Below are 16,621 nucleotides of genomic sequence, written 5' to 3'. Positions count from 1 at the left end.
TACATTCAAAGTCCAGAAAAGTATTAAAGACCTTGTTAAAATAAAAAATCAAAGCAAAAATAACTTTATTAACTTAATAATTATAAAATTATTTTTTTTTTCTCTTCCCGGTCATTCTCCTATGCTGTTGATGTAGTAAGCACAGTGCAGCGCTTCCAGGTCCTACGTCAGAACGCCGGCTACAGCCTCAGTATCCCACGCATACATCGTGCTGCTCACATGAACAGCGTCCGCCAATACTGAGCCAGCGTTCAGATGTGGAACATGTCAACAGCATAGGAGAAAGATTCAAAATGTTGAAGTAAATTTTTTTGTTTTTCTTTTTGTGAACAAAAAAATATTGTTGTCGCTTCATAACGTTAAGGTTGAACTATTGAAGTCATGTTGACTATTTCAATGATGTCTTTAATATTTTTCTGGACCTTGAATGTAGTAATTGCATTGCTTTCTATTGGGGATCAGAAACCTCTCAGATCATCAAAAAGATCTTCATTTGTGTTCTGAAGATGAATGAAGGTCTTACAGGTGTGGAATGACATGAGGGTGAGTAAATAGACAAATTTCATTTTTGGCTGAACTAAACTAATTTTTTTTGGGTTTCTTGTGTTCTGTACTTGGTTTAAAGGGATAGTTCACCCCCCAAAAATGAACTTTTCTTTCTTCTGTTAAACACAAAAGAAGATATTTTGAAGAATGTTGTTAACCAGACAGTTGACAGTAGCCATTGACTTCCTTAGAATGAAAAAATAAATACTAAGGAAGTCAATGGCTACTGTCAACTCTTTGATTACCAACATTCTTCAAAATATCTTCTTTTGTGTTCAACAGAAGAAAGAAACACACAGGTTTAGAACAACTTGAGGGTGAGTAAATGACAGAATTTTCATTCTTGGGTGAACCATCGCTCTAACCTATAAAGAAATACAGTAGTTCTCTCAAAAATAAATATTCTGTCATCATTTACTCGCCTTCATGTGGTTCCAAACCTGTACAACATGCTTCCGTGGAGCGCAATTAGATATTTTATAAGTCAATGGGGTCCAAACAATGGATGATGACAGAATTGCCATCAAATTTGGGTCATTTATTCCTTTAAAAAGCAGCTGGAACTGAGCAGATCTGGGGTGCGTTTCCCGAAAGCATCGTTAGTAAACTATGGTCGGAAGTCCCTTTGAACTCTATTGGTAAGAACAGAAGTTGCGACCATAGTTCGCTTTGGGAAACGTACCCCAGGATGTTAGAATTCAAGGACGCAAAAACCAATCGCTGCCAGGGAGGAATGGATGATTTATTGCAATTAGTCATTTTCAGACACAAAGGCTTTCCAACTCAAGAACAACATACGTACCTGTACAAAAACACACTTGTTACCAAGAAACGTAAATCTGAATAAAATCGTGAGAACACGCAAACAGCAAAGGGAACAAACAGAGGATGCAGAGGAGGATGGTTGTGGCAATGATGAAGAGTAGAACACGGTGGATTTCTAAGCCAATTTAAGCACCATATTCATGTTATAGGAAAGGCAGAACAAAATACCTTTGAATGTAGGACTTAAGTTTAACATGGGTACACACATGAGAATAATCATCACAGTATTTTTTCATTAGACATTTTAACCAACTAAAGAAAATAACAGTTGGTGCACTACTTAGTCATCATGCAATTTACTTTAGTAAACCTTCTGTAACACAGACAAAATAGACTTCAATATGTAGAAGAACTTCATAGATTTCTGCCAAACAGCAATTGTCACAAAGCCTGGAAAGTAATTATAGAATCTTTGAATGTGAGGTCACCTATCAAAAATAATATGCTGATTTTTTATTTTCTTTATATATTTAAAGTGCAAGTATTTTATCCATTTGATTCACTGCTTTCTGTAAGTATAAAATACAAAGGAAAAAAAAAAAAAAACGGCAATATGCTTTTTCCTATGTACATTTCCTGTGCATATAGGAATACATATATAGGAATCTAGTGCATATTTTTATATATATATTTATATATATATTTATATATATGCTATCTTTTTTTAATAAAGAGGCGCATCATATGTAACAAACCATATATACACACACATCACAGGTCATATATATATTTTTAAGTACAACACATTTGATAGGGAATAAAAAGGAAATGGTTGGTGGGATATGTGAATACCCTCCTTGTGCATTGACCCTCGATGCAGGACCCCTCCCAGACAGTCTGCTTAATACGCAAAACGCTCACAGTTACATGCTAAGCAGGTCGAAGCCTTGAGCTTGTGAGACCGAAGGATCGTGAAGTATGAGAACTAACCCAAGTTCGTGACTGGCCGTGGTTTAACAGGGAAGGGGATCCATATAATCACACACACACACACACACACACACACACACTTCATGAGATTAACACGTAGATCAAGTTAAAAGGTCGCGATTCGCTCTTCGTATATTGGAAAATGCAGATACGCAAGGGCTTTAAGCTGTCTGTGCAGCTCTGTTAGTTCACAAATACACGCTCCACTCATTAAGGTCAGGTGTCGTTAGAATCGGCACCACTAATTGGAGAATAGACTAAAATAGAGTCAGAGTACCATCTGATTTTTTTGTCCCCACAGCCTGTTGTGCATCAAACCAATACTGGTCTTTGCTGGTGGAGAGCTTAAACACTATTAGATGAACGTTACAAGAAATTCTTGGCTGAACGCTGCCACCTGGACAGGATTGAGCCGTTTAGTACCCAATAGCACCTTCATGTTTGACTTAAAACATGTGCTCGTTCCATCAAGGGCTTCAACTGAGCAAAAGCGGCGTGTTTTTGCAGATTTGCATTGTTTTGCTCTAGGAAACACCCTTTCAGTGTTACTTCCAGTTTCGATTCCTTCTGATTTCATACTGTGGCACACATTGAACAGTTTTCGCAATCGGATCCGGGCAGTGATAGGAAAAAAGATTTGCTTACCGGTCTCAGAGGAAAAGAAATATTACAGTGTACAAATGGACTTAAAATAGCCCCTACAAGCAAAGCATGGCGTTTCAGATTCAGAAGAGATGCGAGGGCATATATCGAGCGAGACAAAGTGCCTATGTATGCTTTAATATTGTGCAGTGGTAAACAAGAGACTAAACGCTCCACAGGAATAATGTCAGCCTTGATCCCCCATAGACTTCCTCGTGTGCTTAGCACGAAACGGGTCTTTAGCATGGGGGTCTGTGGCTGGAAACCCCCAAACTGTCTGTAGGCTGGTGGCTTTACTAGATACAAAGGTCTTGTTTTTACAAAACCCCACATATCTGAGTATTTGTGATGTCTGGGTCTGACAGCAACAGGCTTTTCACCGCAGGTCTCAGCAATACTAGTGAGCTGGCTTACATCAAGAGGGTTTGAGAAAAAAGGTCTTTATCCTAAACAACATTCTTCAGATATTTTATCAAATAAATAGTTATGAATATCTCTGACTGAAGCATTGTGCATTTAACATTGGCTAAAATGAAAAATAAAACAAGAATACATATATTAGAAACTACTCCAACCACAGAGAAGTGACTACATCGATATTCTGAGGTCACACCGAAGGGATCGCGCCTGATTGGCGGAGAGCAGATTTGCCGCCGTATGCACGGGTGCTTTCAGACGGTCCCTGTTTGTGGTGACCGGTTAGGTTACTAGACCCTAAAAACTTTGACTTGGGCAGTCAAAAAGGTACGTTTAATACGCAGAGAAATGTTTCAGTTAGAGCGAGCCTCACGCGTAACTTTATTTTTTGTAATCGCAGGGGACGAGTATCCACACACACAGAATGCCGACATCGAGCAACATTCAATCGCCTCGCAAAATCCTTCCCCCCTGGGACCCCAAGAGGTAGCCATCTGTAATGCCTGTTCAAAAACATCACATTATCATCTAGATACTCAAAATAGTATTTCTGGAAGTTAACTTTCTAATCAACCGGATTAGAAGACTAGCTGTTCGACTTGACCATTTATAGCTTCAGTTACATAATATGAAGTGTGAAAATCTGAAAGACATTAATTGTTGTATTTAAATAGCTCAACATCATAAAGTGATTTTTTGGGATTTCTAATCAGGCATTGAAAAGACTATCCATTATGATGTCTTTTAGCCAAGAGTTTCGCTTTGGGGGTCCAAAGGGGGACCGGAACCTGCATGGGGACTGAATTTTGCGCAACATCGCCATTGGCACGCAGCCTACAATATATTGCACACGATACTGAAATGTTAGCACTGTAATTTTAGTGAGAAAAGAAAAATCTCAAGGTGCGATGTAACAAGGTTGACAACAAACGAATTCAGCAACTGATAAGTAAGACCGGCAGAAAAAAATCCCACGAACGGGGATATTAGCACCATACAAAAAAATCATACAGGCTACTGCCTCGGCCGTAAGTCTACTTATATAGGCCTACATTAGCATAACGCTGGGCTGTAGCGAGAAACATTTGTACAACTTTATTACGCTGTTTTTGTTTTGTTTGTTTTTTTTACACGCAGCTTTTTCATTTTTTTAACTGTGTTATTTTTTTTTTTTTAAATGAATTTAATTTTTTTTTTATACGGAGCACAAGGAGCAGACCTCCACCGCCTTTAGGTGACTACTGCTGTATTCACATCGTGTCGGAATTACCGCAATTATACGCTTTTCATCATTTGGAAATTTTGCCATCAACGACAAAACCGCACATGAGTTTTGCCACTAGGATCCAAGTAATTCCGATACGACGCGAACGTAGCACGTCCATGTTTACGTCAGGACTGTTTGATTATGACATCATCGTTCTTTTCCCGGCAACGTGGAGGGCCGAGAGCCCCGTGCGCCTCTTCCTTTGATTGGCTTGTCGAAGAAGTCATCGAAGAAGCACCACGAGTGGTACAGCAACAATGCCGTTGTGACCCCGAACGACAAAGAAAGACAAACAGCGATCAGAAAGAAAATGATCGGACACGTAAAGCATGTAAACGTGTGGAGAATATAAGGCACCAGAGTTGTTTTTTGACGTTGTAGAGGATGCTCCGCGCAGGTATTAACGCAACTCACACTAGTGGACAACTCCTTTTTGAGTACCCCCCCTCCCACCCCATCCCAAAAAAACAAAACAAAGAAAAATTCCCACAGAAAACGTGGGCAATTTCATAAGGATCTAAGTACATCTGATTCACAAAATCATAGTTTGTATATCTAAGTTAGCACTTCAATGAAACCATCTGCCCAAATGTCAGTGGGCATGGTGCAACAGGGTTCGTATTTAACAGGAACAAGCGTCAACCGGTCGTTTTCGCAATGCCTTCGCTGTGCGGCTACCGAAGTACACATTGCATGACGCGTGCAAACAAACAATCTCATTTGCTTCGTGTATAGAGTTAAAATGAGCAAACAACACCTAGATTTCCTCGTATGCATTTAAAAGGTGCACTCATTCATATTTTGGTTTAAGTTAGACTTATTCTGGAAATTAAAGTGTCAATAAGATTGAGTTTATGTAGATATTTTGGCTGGTCATGTGATCTCATCACGGCGGCCCCCACGATGCAATCGGCGTAAAACTTTTAAATGATGGAAAGATGAGTGAGTGCACCTTTAAGTCGAATCAGAAGGGGTGACATCTGTTTATGTAAATTGAATATTCAGACAGAGTGCGTGTTCGAATATGCACGGCACTAATCATTGTATCTTCACTTCTGATGTCCGTTTGCATGTTGAACCTTTGGTTCAAATGGTTCCTAAATAATAGCTTTTGTGCTGGAAGTCAAGCACTAGTAATTCAAATATATATTTCTTCCTCTTTGTCAATTTGCACCATTGGAAATAGTTACACTGCAAAAACAAAAACAAAAAAGAAAGAAAAAAAAAGAAAAGAAAAAAAAAGAAAAAAAAAAGATTTTCCATCTTGTTTTCCAGTAAAATACCCTTAAAACAAATATACTCGACAAGCAGTACTGTACAAGACGAGTTAAAGTGGGGTCACTTGCTCTAATAAGCAGCAAGCTAGATTTACGTCACTGGCTTTGCATGCTCTTGTTAAAACCCCCAGTGTGCATGCTGAATATCAGCAGCATTTTCACCTCACTTTGTAGTTTTTATTAAGAAAGTACATTTTAAAATCTGCAAAAAACACACTGCGTCATCAGGTTGGCCACATGATTGACAGGTGTCAGTTCTGACGTGTTTAGAAAGCTTGTATTTCAACTGACCCCACTCATGTGTCAACTATCACACAGGACAAATGTTTATAGAAAGTGTAATTTTACCATTGACTAGGTTTGTTCTTTTGTTTCCAGTACTGACATTCTCTGCTGTGTGTCATGAGTGCTAGGAATAAAATTGTGCACACTGCTGGGTTTTTCTTAAAACGATACTTATACACATATTTGTACTGGAAAACAAGAGGATTTCGCAGTGCATAAGAGCTTGGATGTGTCACACACGTGGGTAAAGCGGGATATACACACACTCCTGCACCATCCTGGACACGGTTCATACATGTTGTCGATAGCAGCGTCTTACTGTTAAATGGTGGGTAAGTGGGTAACTTCCGGCGATGAGTGAAGAGATGCAACTGTTGAGTCTGTGAAGGTTGTGTGTGTAGAGCGATCCCATATTACAGTAACGTCTGATTATCATGTCATTCGTTCTGTGCACATGTATATATATGCTATGCATTAGTCCTCGTCCCCGTCGTCTTCGTGCAGGCCCTCCGGTAGCATCTCGCGCGCCCTCCGCTCTCGGCTGCGCTCCTGGATCTTCTTCATCTCGTCCGCGTACTTGCAGAAGGTCGTGCCGAATTTGGACCACACTTTGCAGGGCACGGTGATGGAGTTGCGGTAGGTGGGCTTCACCTCGCTCACCCGCATGAAAACGCCGTACTTGTTGGACCCCACGTCGAAGAAGAAGCGCTTGTTGTCCACTGTCAACGACGTGCCCTCGGGCAGCTCCGCGGGGTCCTCGTCTACGCCGAAGTCGTCGATGAGTTTGGCCAACGCGTCGCGGAACTCGATGAGTCCCTGGGCCGGAAGAGCGATAGTCTGGCCTTGCGAGGTTCCCAGGCCGGGCCCGCGATTGACGGTCTGCCGGATCCGGAGAAACCGCCCCCTCTGGTTCTCCTTCAGATCCATGTAGTACTTTCGGTTCTCCCGCACCAGGAACTCGCTCTTAAGCGCCCTCCTGGGCTCGTCCTGCACAATGTCGGGGTTGCTGGGGCCCAGCTGGGCGTAGTGCTCGATGAAGTCTCCCAGGTAGTCGCGGAACTCCACGGCGACGGACATGGAAAGAGTCAGGCGGCTCTTGTTTCCGCCGGCCCCGACCTCTGCAATCTTCAGAAAGCGGCCTTTGGCGTTCTGCTTGACGTCCAGATAGAAGCGTTTGTTCTGGATGTCGACCCGCTTCGAGGCGAGCTCCTCCGTGTCGTGCTGGAGCCGCGATGCGGCGCCCGGGTGCATCGGGCCGGCGCCGGGGCCTGTGGCGAATCCACCCTGCTCACTTCCACTGTCTCTGTCCGCCATGATGCAGCCTCCCCGCGTACCTTCTCTCTCGTCTCCCTCAGCCCTGCTGCAAAAGCGACTGCTGCTGAGCGACCGCCGAACTCTCGCGAGATCTGCTGCCAGAGACTCTTTCTGAAGGAGGAGACGAAAACCTCGGCGACCGTTGGACGAAGCGTAACGGTCAACTTGGATCAGGTGAGCAACAAACACAACATTTACAAGGAAAAAAAGCAATAAAATAATCGAAGATGGTTACAATCAATGAAATTCTGAAATGAACTAAAGCCTGCTGTGTTATCTTAACAGTATTTCACCACAGAATAGTTTGAGTAGTTCTTAAATTCCAGTTTGGGCTACATCTCGGAAACAAATATGTATATAGTTTTTAAAATTACTTATGAATGTGAAAATTATCTATTTTTAAAGACTCACCAAACAAAATAAAATAAAACAAAACAAAAAGACTGCAAAAGCCTGTAAGACAATCACATATTAGCCCTGATGTGAGTTTTTTTGTGGATACATTAATGTATAAATACACCTGGCTTTCATAAAATAAAACATCTTCGGTAGTTTCTACAGAAAAAGCGGTTTGTTCAGTATCAACTTCTCCATTGACTTTCATTGAATGCGTTGCGCATCTTGAAGTCTCCCTCTGGTAGAGCGGCTCTATTTCTGCAGTCCGTGAGATTCTGCAGATCAGGAGTGTGTTAGTGAAAGTCATATCAGCGTTAAGATTGTGCATAGAGCAGTTCACTTCTTCATTAAGTCATTTGGTAGTTGTGTGTACTTGCATTCGTGTTATTTACCTCTTTGTTTATGTAGATTATCTCTCGTATTCTGGTGGCTCGCGTGCATTTGTTAAATACGTGTATGTGTGTGAGAGAGATAAAGACATTGAGATTCGAAAGAATGAGCTAATAAATAATAATAATCAGCATGTTGGCGTTTTATTGCTGTTATTCAATCATACATTCTTTTGCATTTATCTTGTTACACTCTCAGTAGGCTTTATAAGTGTGCATAATTATTTATAATAACACTAAAGTAAAAAAAAAAAATTCATTGTAAGATTCCATAATCACAGACAAAACGACAGGACTTTGTGATAGTAATGATGGGATCATGGGCAGTCGCAGCTGTCAGCGCTTCAGCACCACGGACAGCGCCGAGCCCACAGTGGGCTTGTGAACACGTGACTTTTCAGCATGATTATGAATGAGTGAATGGATTCTCAGATTGTTGCTGATTAAATGAGTAGGTGTAGAAAATGTTTATTTATAAATTGATAAGAAATGTATCTTTCAGTTGAAAACACATGCAAAGTTTGGTAACACTTTAATTTGGTGAATGTGATTTCACCAAGTCCAACATGTTCCTGGATCAACATCTTTGTTGATCCTGGAACAACATTCCAATCCAATGTCAAGTTTAGGGTTACAACCTGCTTCCACAAGTGTTATTCAACTATCATTTCCCTCTGATTTTAGGGATAAGTTATGGGTTGGGTTGGGTTAGGTTTAGGGGTTGGGGGTTGGGGAAAGCTTAGGACCAAGTTTTCGGAAAGGAATGTTGTTCCAGGATCAACAAAATATGTTGATCCAGGAACATGTCTTGCATGGCAAAATCACAGTGACCCTTTAGTTTAGGGTCCAATTCTGACTGTGAGTTGATTATTAGGATATTGGCTGTTTATTAGTACTTATAAAGCACATATTAATGCCTTATTCTACATGACCATATTCTATATCCCTTAATCCTACCCAATAACTACTTAATAAGCAGTAATTAGGAGTTTATTGAGGTAAAAGTCATAGTTAATAGTGAAATTGGACACTAAAAGTTTTCATAAATGTAATATTTGTATTCATATCAGTGGCATACGTTTTAAAATCATTAATTCCACTTTGATTCTATGAATAGCAATAATTTCAAACATATTTTGATGATGGTCCGGTTGCATAAACCATAGCCTTAAAAGTTAAGACACTAATGTTTTTCTTGAAGAGTGGTCCTAATTTTTTAAAGTCTGTTACATAAAAAGGTAGATTGATGTAAATTGAATTGGAAAAATAACATTGATTACCCCTTGGTTAACTGCAAGTTTATGCAACTGGTTGCCTTAAAATTTCGAGTTCATTGAAATAAAAAATTTGAGTTAATACAATGAAGGCGATTGATTTCATCAAAAGAAATTCAAAATATTATGTTATCTGAACTACATTAATGATTAAGTTGAATTGACAAAAGAAAAAATGTTGTTGACAAAACAAATCTTTACAGTGTATGTTTTATGGTTTTCTTGTCAAGTTTGGCAGACAAAAATGTTCAAATATTAATTATATTCTTAACCAAAACTGACTTAGTTTTATTATTTCCATATATTACAATTTCTGGACCGTTTTTTGACCCTTTTATGAAAAAGCTAAATTAGATATTGTTTTTAATTGCTCACAAATATTAATAATAAATATTTTAAAATATTAATATTTTTCGTGATTTTCATTATTTCATTTAAATGTTTTTTCAAAAAATAAAAAATAAAAATCCAGGATAAATGCAAAGATTCCACGTGTTTTAAAGTCCATTTTTATCATCTCGAACATTCTTATTTGTCATTGACCCAATAAAGCAAATGTGAAAACTAGTGTATCGACGTGCGTCTGACGCGAGGCAGGTGTTCGCAGCGCATTTCTCTATTGCATTACACACCCGCGTTGCGTCTGCAGATGTCGCCCTACAGCAGCCTCAGGACAGGACAGCAATGGCACATTGGTTCTCTCGCGACGCATTTACGCATGATGTAACCCTAATGTTCAAGTTAAAACCCAGTCCAAACCCGAGCACAAAACAATCCTCGGGACTGTTGCGAATCATTCCGTTCATTTAGTTTTGACTTGTCACGACGGCGCAATGACCGGTCCCCTCCTCTCATTATAGAGCCCTCGCGGTACACGGCAAATACCCGCAGGACCTGTTGCCGGGGTAAATATGGCTGATAGGATGGTCGCTGGTTTGCTGTGTATCTGTCTTCTTGGCGCGTGGCGGATCGCTTTTTGGGGCAAAATGGTGAATGTGACCTGAATTGCGGATTGTTCTCGAGTAGAAAATCACGGCAAACGCACTTTTTCACAAGGCATCGATTACATTTCCAGCTGCTTTTCGCAGCGTTAGTCATCGCGTCAGCGGTCTGCCGCGGTGGCCCGTCTTGCCGTTTCTCTATTAGTTGATGTCGCGCGGCGTATAAACACAAACCATTTTACATCGCGCAACGACGCGACGCCGGCAGGCTGCTTTCGAGGGATTTCGTTCCACGGCTGGCCGGCCGGCTCCCTCGCTCGCTCCCGTGTCATTAGTGCATTTGCGCCAGAACTTTCAGCAGACGGCTGAGATCTGCTCACGTAAAAGCGGAGGGCGCGCGCTTGTTGCATCGCCCAGCCGAACAGTAGCGCGTGCTGCGCGTCGTTTGCTCGGCGGAGCGCATTTCTGGACCTTTTTCGCTCGCTTCCCCGCTTTTGTGTGCACGAGCGAGGCGTCTCGATGATGACATTGGCTGGATAGATAGATAGATAGATATATTGAGAGAGAGAGAGAGAGAGAGATACACAGAAAGAGGGAGTGTGTGTGTGTGCGAGAGGAGCGTCTTGCAGCAAAGGAGCGTCATTTATGCATGCATGCTTATTGAGTTTGGGGATTGTGCGTTGAAGGAGAATGCAGCAGCCCAGCAGTGACCGGGGCTGATTCCGGTTCCTCAGCGGCTGGTGTTTCCCCGTCACCAAGTGCATGGGGAAAGCAGCACACGCAGATGGCATGGACACTTGCGCAAGCCCATTCGCACTCAGTCCCCCAGCACCTTCTGCCCCGAGAGCACTGCAGCAGCGCCGCCGGCCGCCCCTGAGCCACAGCAGACGGCATGAGGAGGCTTGATCCGGTGCATTTCTCCATGCTCGTCATCGGGGTCTCCTTCGCCTGCTACGCCCCGAGTTTGGATTCGCTGCAGGACCAGGCTTACCGATCGGCCGTGGTGATCGAAGGCGAGGTGAGCTCGCTGCCCGAGAACGTCTCCGTGGAGCCCTACAGTGTGAATGTCAAGGTGCTGGACGTGTGGCCGGTGAACAGCGGCGGGCTGGAGCGCGAGCAGCTCGTCACCGTCGGGGAATTCGGCTCCGAGGCTCCGTGCGTGGCGGTGGAGAAGCACCACAGATATATCTTTTTCATGGACCCTACGGAGGAGCCTTTAGTATTCAAAGCGTCGTTTGCTCCTCTGGACAGCACCAGCGAGAAGACCCTCAAGAAAGATGTGGAGAGCGTATTGTGTGAAGACTGCGGTAAGTTTATTCACTGTGACTGTGACTGGTGGCAGATGCGCGGGGCTCTTCATTGTTTAACGGGTAACGACATTGCATTCACAGTGAATGTAATGTTTTGCTCTAGAGGAGAGCGGGAAGACGGGTCGCTTGTGTTTGGGCGTCTCTGCAGTATTGTTCTAATCACCGTTATAAACATTTAGGTGTACACCACCAGTACACACACACACACACACACACAAGCACACAAGCAGAGAGAGAGGAATTGACCACATCTGTGGCAAGCCGTTTATTCCTTTAAAACAACGACAATTACTAGTAGCGACTAATACCATTTACAGTTTCACTAATACATTAGATGCTAGTGCATTCTCATAGTGAGCAGTATTCACATAACTATTCCAGTGTTACTGGTATCACATTTTACTATTGTTTTCTATGAGGTTTAGATATCAGGTGTTTGCTTCCAACTAGTATGTATTCCAATTGTCGCTATACCTTTTTAATTTTTTAGCTAAAGTAACTATTCATCTTAGCTTCCCAGTAGTACATTTCTTGCCTCGCTTTTTCTAATTGCATGTTTCACTTTTGAAATTGCTTAAGGTTTAAAATAATACTAAACATAAAAATCCATACTATTAGTTTAAAGTCCCCCTGTGGTGAAAATCAAGTTTTTAATGTTGTTTAAATGTCTATGTGGTGTTTCTTTTATATGCTTTAAGACAAACCATGTGCAAATTCATCAGTCAACAGCATTGCTGAGTATTTTCGTTTCACTTTATTTGAATGTGTCCCTATCACCATGTAACTATAAGTACTGAGTAATATTAATTAAGTACATGTACTTACTCTAGGGTGAGGGTAGGATATTTTTAGGGTTAGTTGCATGTAATTATACCTAATTTATGGTTATTACTATAGTAAATACATGTGTAACAAGAACACATTAAACTAAAGTGTTATTTTCTCCTTAAAACTACAGTGATCTAAAAACAGTTTCAAAAACACGGTGTGAAATCGCTACAAATACCTTGTAACCAATCACGTCAACGTGCCAGCGGCTTTAGCATATCATCACTATGCTGCGAAGTAAGACTATAAGCATTATTAGCAGCTGATTGATAACGTAGTCAAGCAAAAGACTAGTCATATTAATTCCCATTATGTGTCCGACGTTGTAAAAAGCGTTACAATTTTTCAATTCAGTTCAATTCACATTTATTTGTATAGCGCTTTTCATGAAACATATAGTTTCATAAAGGAAATGCGTGTCAGCATTACAATTTAGAGTTATCTGTTATCAGAGGGGACTGTCCAAATTATGTAATTTCAGAAATGTATTGCAAAGCATTTTCCTCAGTAAGTTGACCGAGTGGATATCTGAGCTTGTGCGAGTGAGTGGAGGCGGGCTAATTAGCATATTCATAGATTGGCGTATATTAAATGAAGCAAGGGTGTAGAATGACATTCAAGCTATTTTAGTGCATTAAGACATTTTTTTTAGAGGAAAATTATTTTAAATATGTAATTCTGGTGATCAAAGATGAGTTTTAATGGATACAATTTTTGACTACAGGGGGACTTTTAAGTAATAAATGGTAAAGCGGTTTGCCATCCCATCAGATTGACATGCATTAAATTACCAATTATTCTGTACTCTCAGGCTATGGAGTTCAATCAATATGAAGCAATGTACATGAATCTTCAGGCTATAGAGTGGCCCATGTTCGTCTGAAACACGTGATTTCACAGAATGCAGCATGATGTGCAGTGATTCATGCAGGCTTCTAAGCTTCTCAGAGATGTTGTAAGTTTGGTGAGAAGCATCAAATAGACAAATGTGTATAAAATAATGTTGATGGCAACGTATCAGTTAGCTTTTGGTTGGCATGGAGCACGAAAACACGTGATGGGAAACTGGAAATCTGCTGGATGTGGTTGGTTACGGGATCAGGTGGCAGCGGCAAGGCCCCTACAGAAAGGGATTCCCATTCAAATGTAGATAAGCTCTGGCTTCGGACTTCTTCCCTATTATAATCGGACATTGGTGAATGTTTTACTGCCTGTTATGACATGCACTTGATTTAAATGAACATAATTTATTGATGTTTTCATTGATATTATATTTACATTTTATGATTTAGAAATGAGCATCGGCTCAGTGTGCTTTAAGAACAGAGTGCGACTATAGTGGCGTTTTAGTGCAGAAATGTGATTTATTGCTTTAAATTGCTTGTAAATTGATTTGTAAATCAGTTCATATGGTTTTCAAGTGACCTTCAGAGTAGGTGTGGTTGAAACGAAGGGTTTCGCGTGGGACCCAGTTGGTAGATTTGTTTGAGATATTAGTCTTGCGTTTTCACTTTTTCACTGTGATTTCCACTCCAGTTGACATATATGCACAAATGATGAATTTTTGTTGGAATAACTCCAGAGACAGAGCCTTAAGTGTTCTCTCTCTTTAATTCCTGTGTCTTTTCTTTTAGTCTAATGGCATATTATTAAATTAGTAATAATGTTACACTAAAATTATATTACACAGAATTTCTGTTTCTTTCTGTCCTGTTCTTTCCAGACAGTCCTGGTTGAGTTTTAGGAAACACTGCATATTTGGGACACAGGCAAGAAAGTGTAGATTAGATTGGAGTTCATTTGTTTGTGTATTTGTGTTGTATAATCAGTGTTGGGTAAGTAATTAGTTACTGTAATTAAATTACAAAAAAGTAAAGTAAGAGATTACACTTAATTTTCTGATGTAATTGCATTAAATACTGTAGACTATAGAGCAATTCTATATAAAACTATTGTGGATTTACCATGATAAAATGTATGTTTTTAATGAAACCTTCTCCCTTTAAATTTGATCAGTTCAAGAATAATTCATGCAATTTTATATTATTTATTTGAAAGAATTAAAAGAGCAGTTTCATGTCTATCCTTGTATTGTTCAACTGGTCAGATATGGGGTTTAGATAGTAATTAGTAATAATAAGAAATGCAATACTTTTTAAAGAGTAATTACACTGTTGAAGATGTAAATAATAGCTAGTAATTAATTACTTTTTTAGAGTAACTTTAGAGCAACACTGGATTAAATCAACGTACATTGCATTAAATGGCACATGTATATAATATATAACGAATATAATGTATGTGCAAATATAAAAATATAAACAGGTTGCATATTCAAATATAAGCAGATTTTGGGAATATCAGCTTACAAATAAATACATTCACCATGGTACTATGTTAGTTTATTCTAAATAAATAAATCTAAATATAAAATATATTTTTTATAGATTGGTTAAAATAAATAAGTGGTCATTGTTTTTTTATTATCAGTCTATAAAATATTATTTTGTATAAATCTTATTTATTTTTAGAATGATAACTGGCATATATAAATATCAATTCTTTGCTGAGAAAATGATACCCAAGCTGGGAAATTGCCTCACTTTATGTGTCACTGTGCCGATATGAATGAGTTGACTTGTGAATGAATGGAAAATGGCTTTTGTTTACTCTAAAAAGTTTGGGGAAAGTGAGAGAGGAAGCTACAGAAATACTGTGAGGTAGGTCAGATGATTGTGAGAGGAATTACCCACTTAAATCATCAGAAGGACTGATTCTGCTATTACCTTTCATGTAGTGTGTTATATAGCTGTTTGTGAATGTAAAAGCTCTGCAAAGTTTTAAAGATCAAAATGAAAATAAATGCAGATATTGTCTCCCAAAAGAAAGAATCGATTCTGAAGTGCCTGAAAAGAGTCGTCAGTAATTCCAGTCTTGCTGCCTGCATGAACTCTACGTAGTTTTGTAATGAATTTGCAGAATGTCAGCTTATATGGTCTTCATTGGCTGCCCACGAACGATGTCAAATTTACCCCGCCCTCAAACACTGTAGATGTAGCTGAGGTGAAGAGTTTGGTTCGTAACATGAGAAAGGATGAGGACTCTGTTACGCATTGATACAGTAAAACCAACGGCATTGTTACTGTTCATATCACCGTGCGTAGCTGAAATTCAGATGTGGTAATGACCGTTTTGTTTCCGACACATGCTGTAAGCTGTAGACCAATCACAACAGACTGGGCTATCTGACCAATCAGAGCAGAGGAAGCTCTCTGAAAGGAGGGGTTAGAATCCTTCATTGAACCATTTCACACACTGTGTGATGCTGCAATGTATGTTATGAGAAAATGAAAATGTTTTTTACCCGGATACATGAAAACTAGGGGTGTACAAACATGACGGTTGGGTACGTACCTCGATATTGAAGTCATGGTTTGGTACGGGTTCGGTACAGCATGGGGGAGAAAACTAAACATAAAATTGCTAATTTTTTACTTTTTTATTAAAGAGTGGTTTATTGAAAAAATGAATCTCTCTCTTTTAAAAAATGAGGATAAAAAATCTATCTCAGCTAATGCTGTAAACTATATTCTTTTTTGCACATTACTATAATATTAAAGGTTACAATTAACAACATAGCCCAAAATATTCAATTCAGTTGCTATTTATTTTGAGTTATAATAATCAACAATCAATGAAATCAATCAATAAAACACACACAAAACAAACAAACAACAAAAAAAAAACATGTAAATTGCACTTATGGCAGGTTTTGCATTAATGTCTAAATCCAATTATAAAATTATTTTTGAAATATAATCATTTACATGACAAATTTATTTAAACATAATTTAAATAATTAAGACATTACTAACAGGTAAAGTAAATATAATGAACATACAAGCCAATATAATGCATGTATTTAGTAAAATGCTTCTAGAGTTAATTTCTCTATAGTGAACTAACATGCTGTGGACACA

The 16,621-nt window shown here is 39.6% G+C and overlaps 2 protein-coding genes across 5 annotated transcripts in view; one reads left to right on the top strand and one right to left on the bottom strand.

Annotated features, from left to right (window-relative positions):
• Window positions 1-5,090: 5,090 nt before the first annotated feature.
• Window positions 5,091-7,644, bottom strand: purab (purine-rich element binding protein Ab). Its single transcript, XM_067386443.1, has one exon. The coding sequence runs from the start codon at window positions 7,501-7,503 to the stop codon at window positions 6,664-6,666; it is 840 nt and encodes a 279-aa protein (XP_067242544.1). The 5' UTR covers window positions 7,504-7,644; the 3' UTR covers window positions 5,091-6,663.
• nrg2b (neuregulin 2b) overlaps window positions 7,553-16,621 on the top strand; it is a 92,500-nt gene continuing 83,431 nt past the window's right edge. The window contains exon 1 of one of the 4 annotated variants that reach the window (XM_067386128.1): window positions 7,553-7,677. Coding sequence is in view for 1 of the 4 variants with exons in the window: in XM_067386302.1 (XP_067242403.1) it covers window positions 11,396-11,810 (415 nt within the window). In the remaining 3 variants the exon portion in view is untranslated. Of the gene's footprint in view, window positions 7,678-11,380; window positions 11,811-16,621 lie in introns of those variants that run through there. The other 3 variants (XM_067386302.1, XR_010895196.1, XM_067386216.1) reach the window with 3 other exon arrangements.

The sequence above is a fragment of the Chanodichthys erythropterus genome, chromosome 1 (genome assembly GCF_024489055.1).
Source record: "Chanodichthys erythropterus isolate Z2021 chromosome 1, ASM2448905v1, whole genome shotgun sequence".
Taxonomy (NCBI): Eukaryota; Metazoa; Chordata; class Actinopteri; order Cypriniformes; family Xenocyprididae; genus Chanodichthys; species Chanodichthys erythropterus.
Note: the sequence above shows the minus strand (reverse complement) of the source record. Positions and strands in the feature narration are given on the sequence as shown.

Coding starts and splice junctions, on each gene's coding strand:
- purab (XM_067386443.1), bottom strand. CDS start 7,503: ATGGCGGACAGAGACAGTGGAAGTGAGCAGGGTGGATTCGCCACAGGC.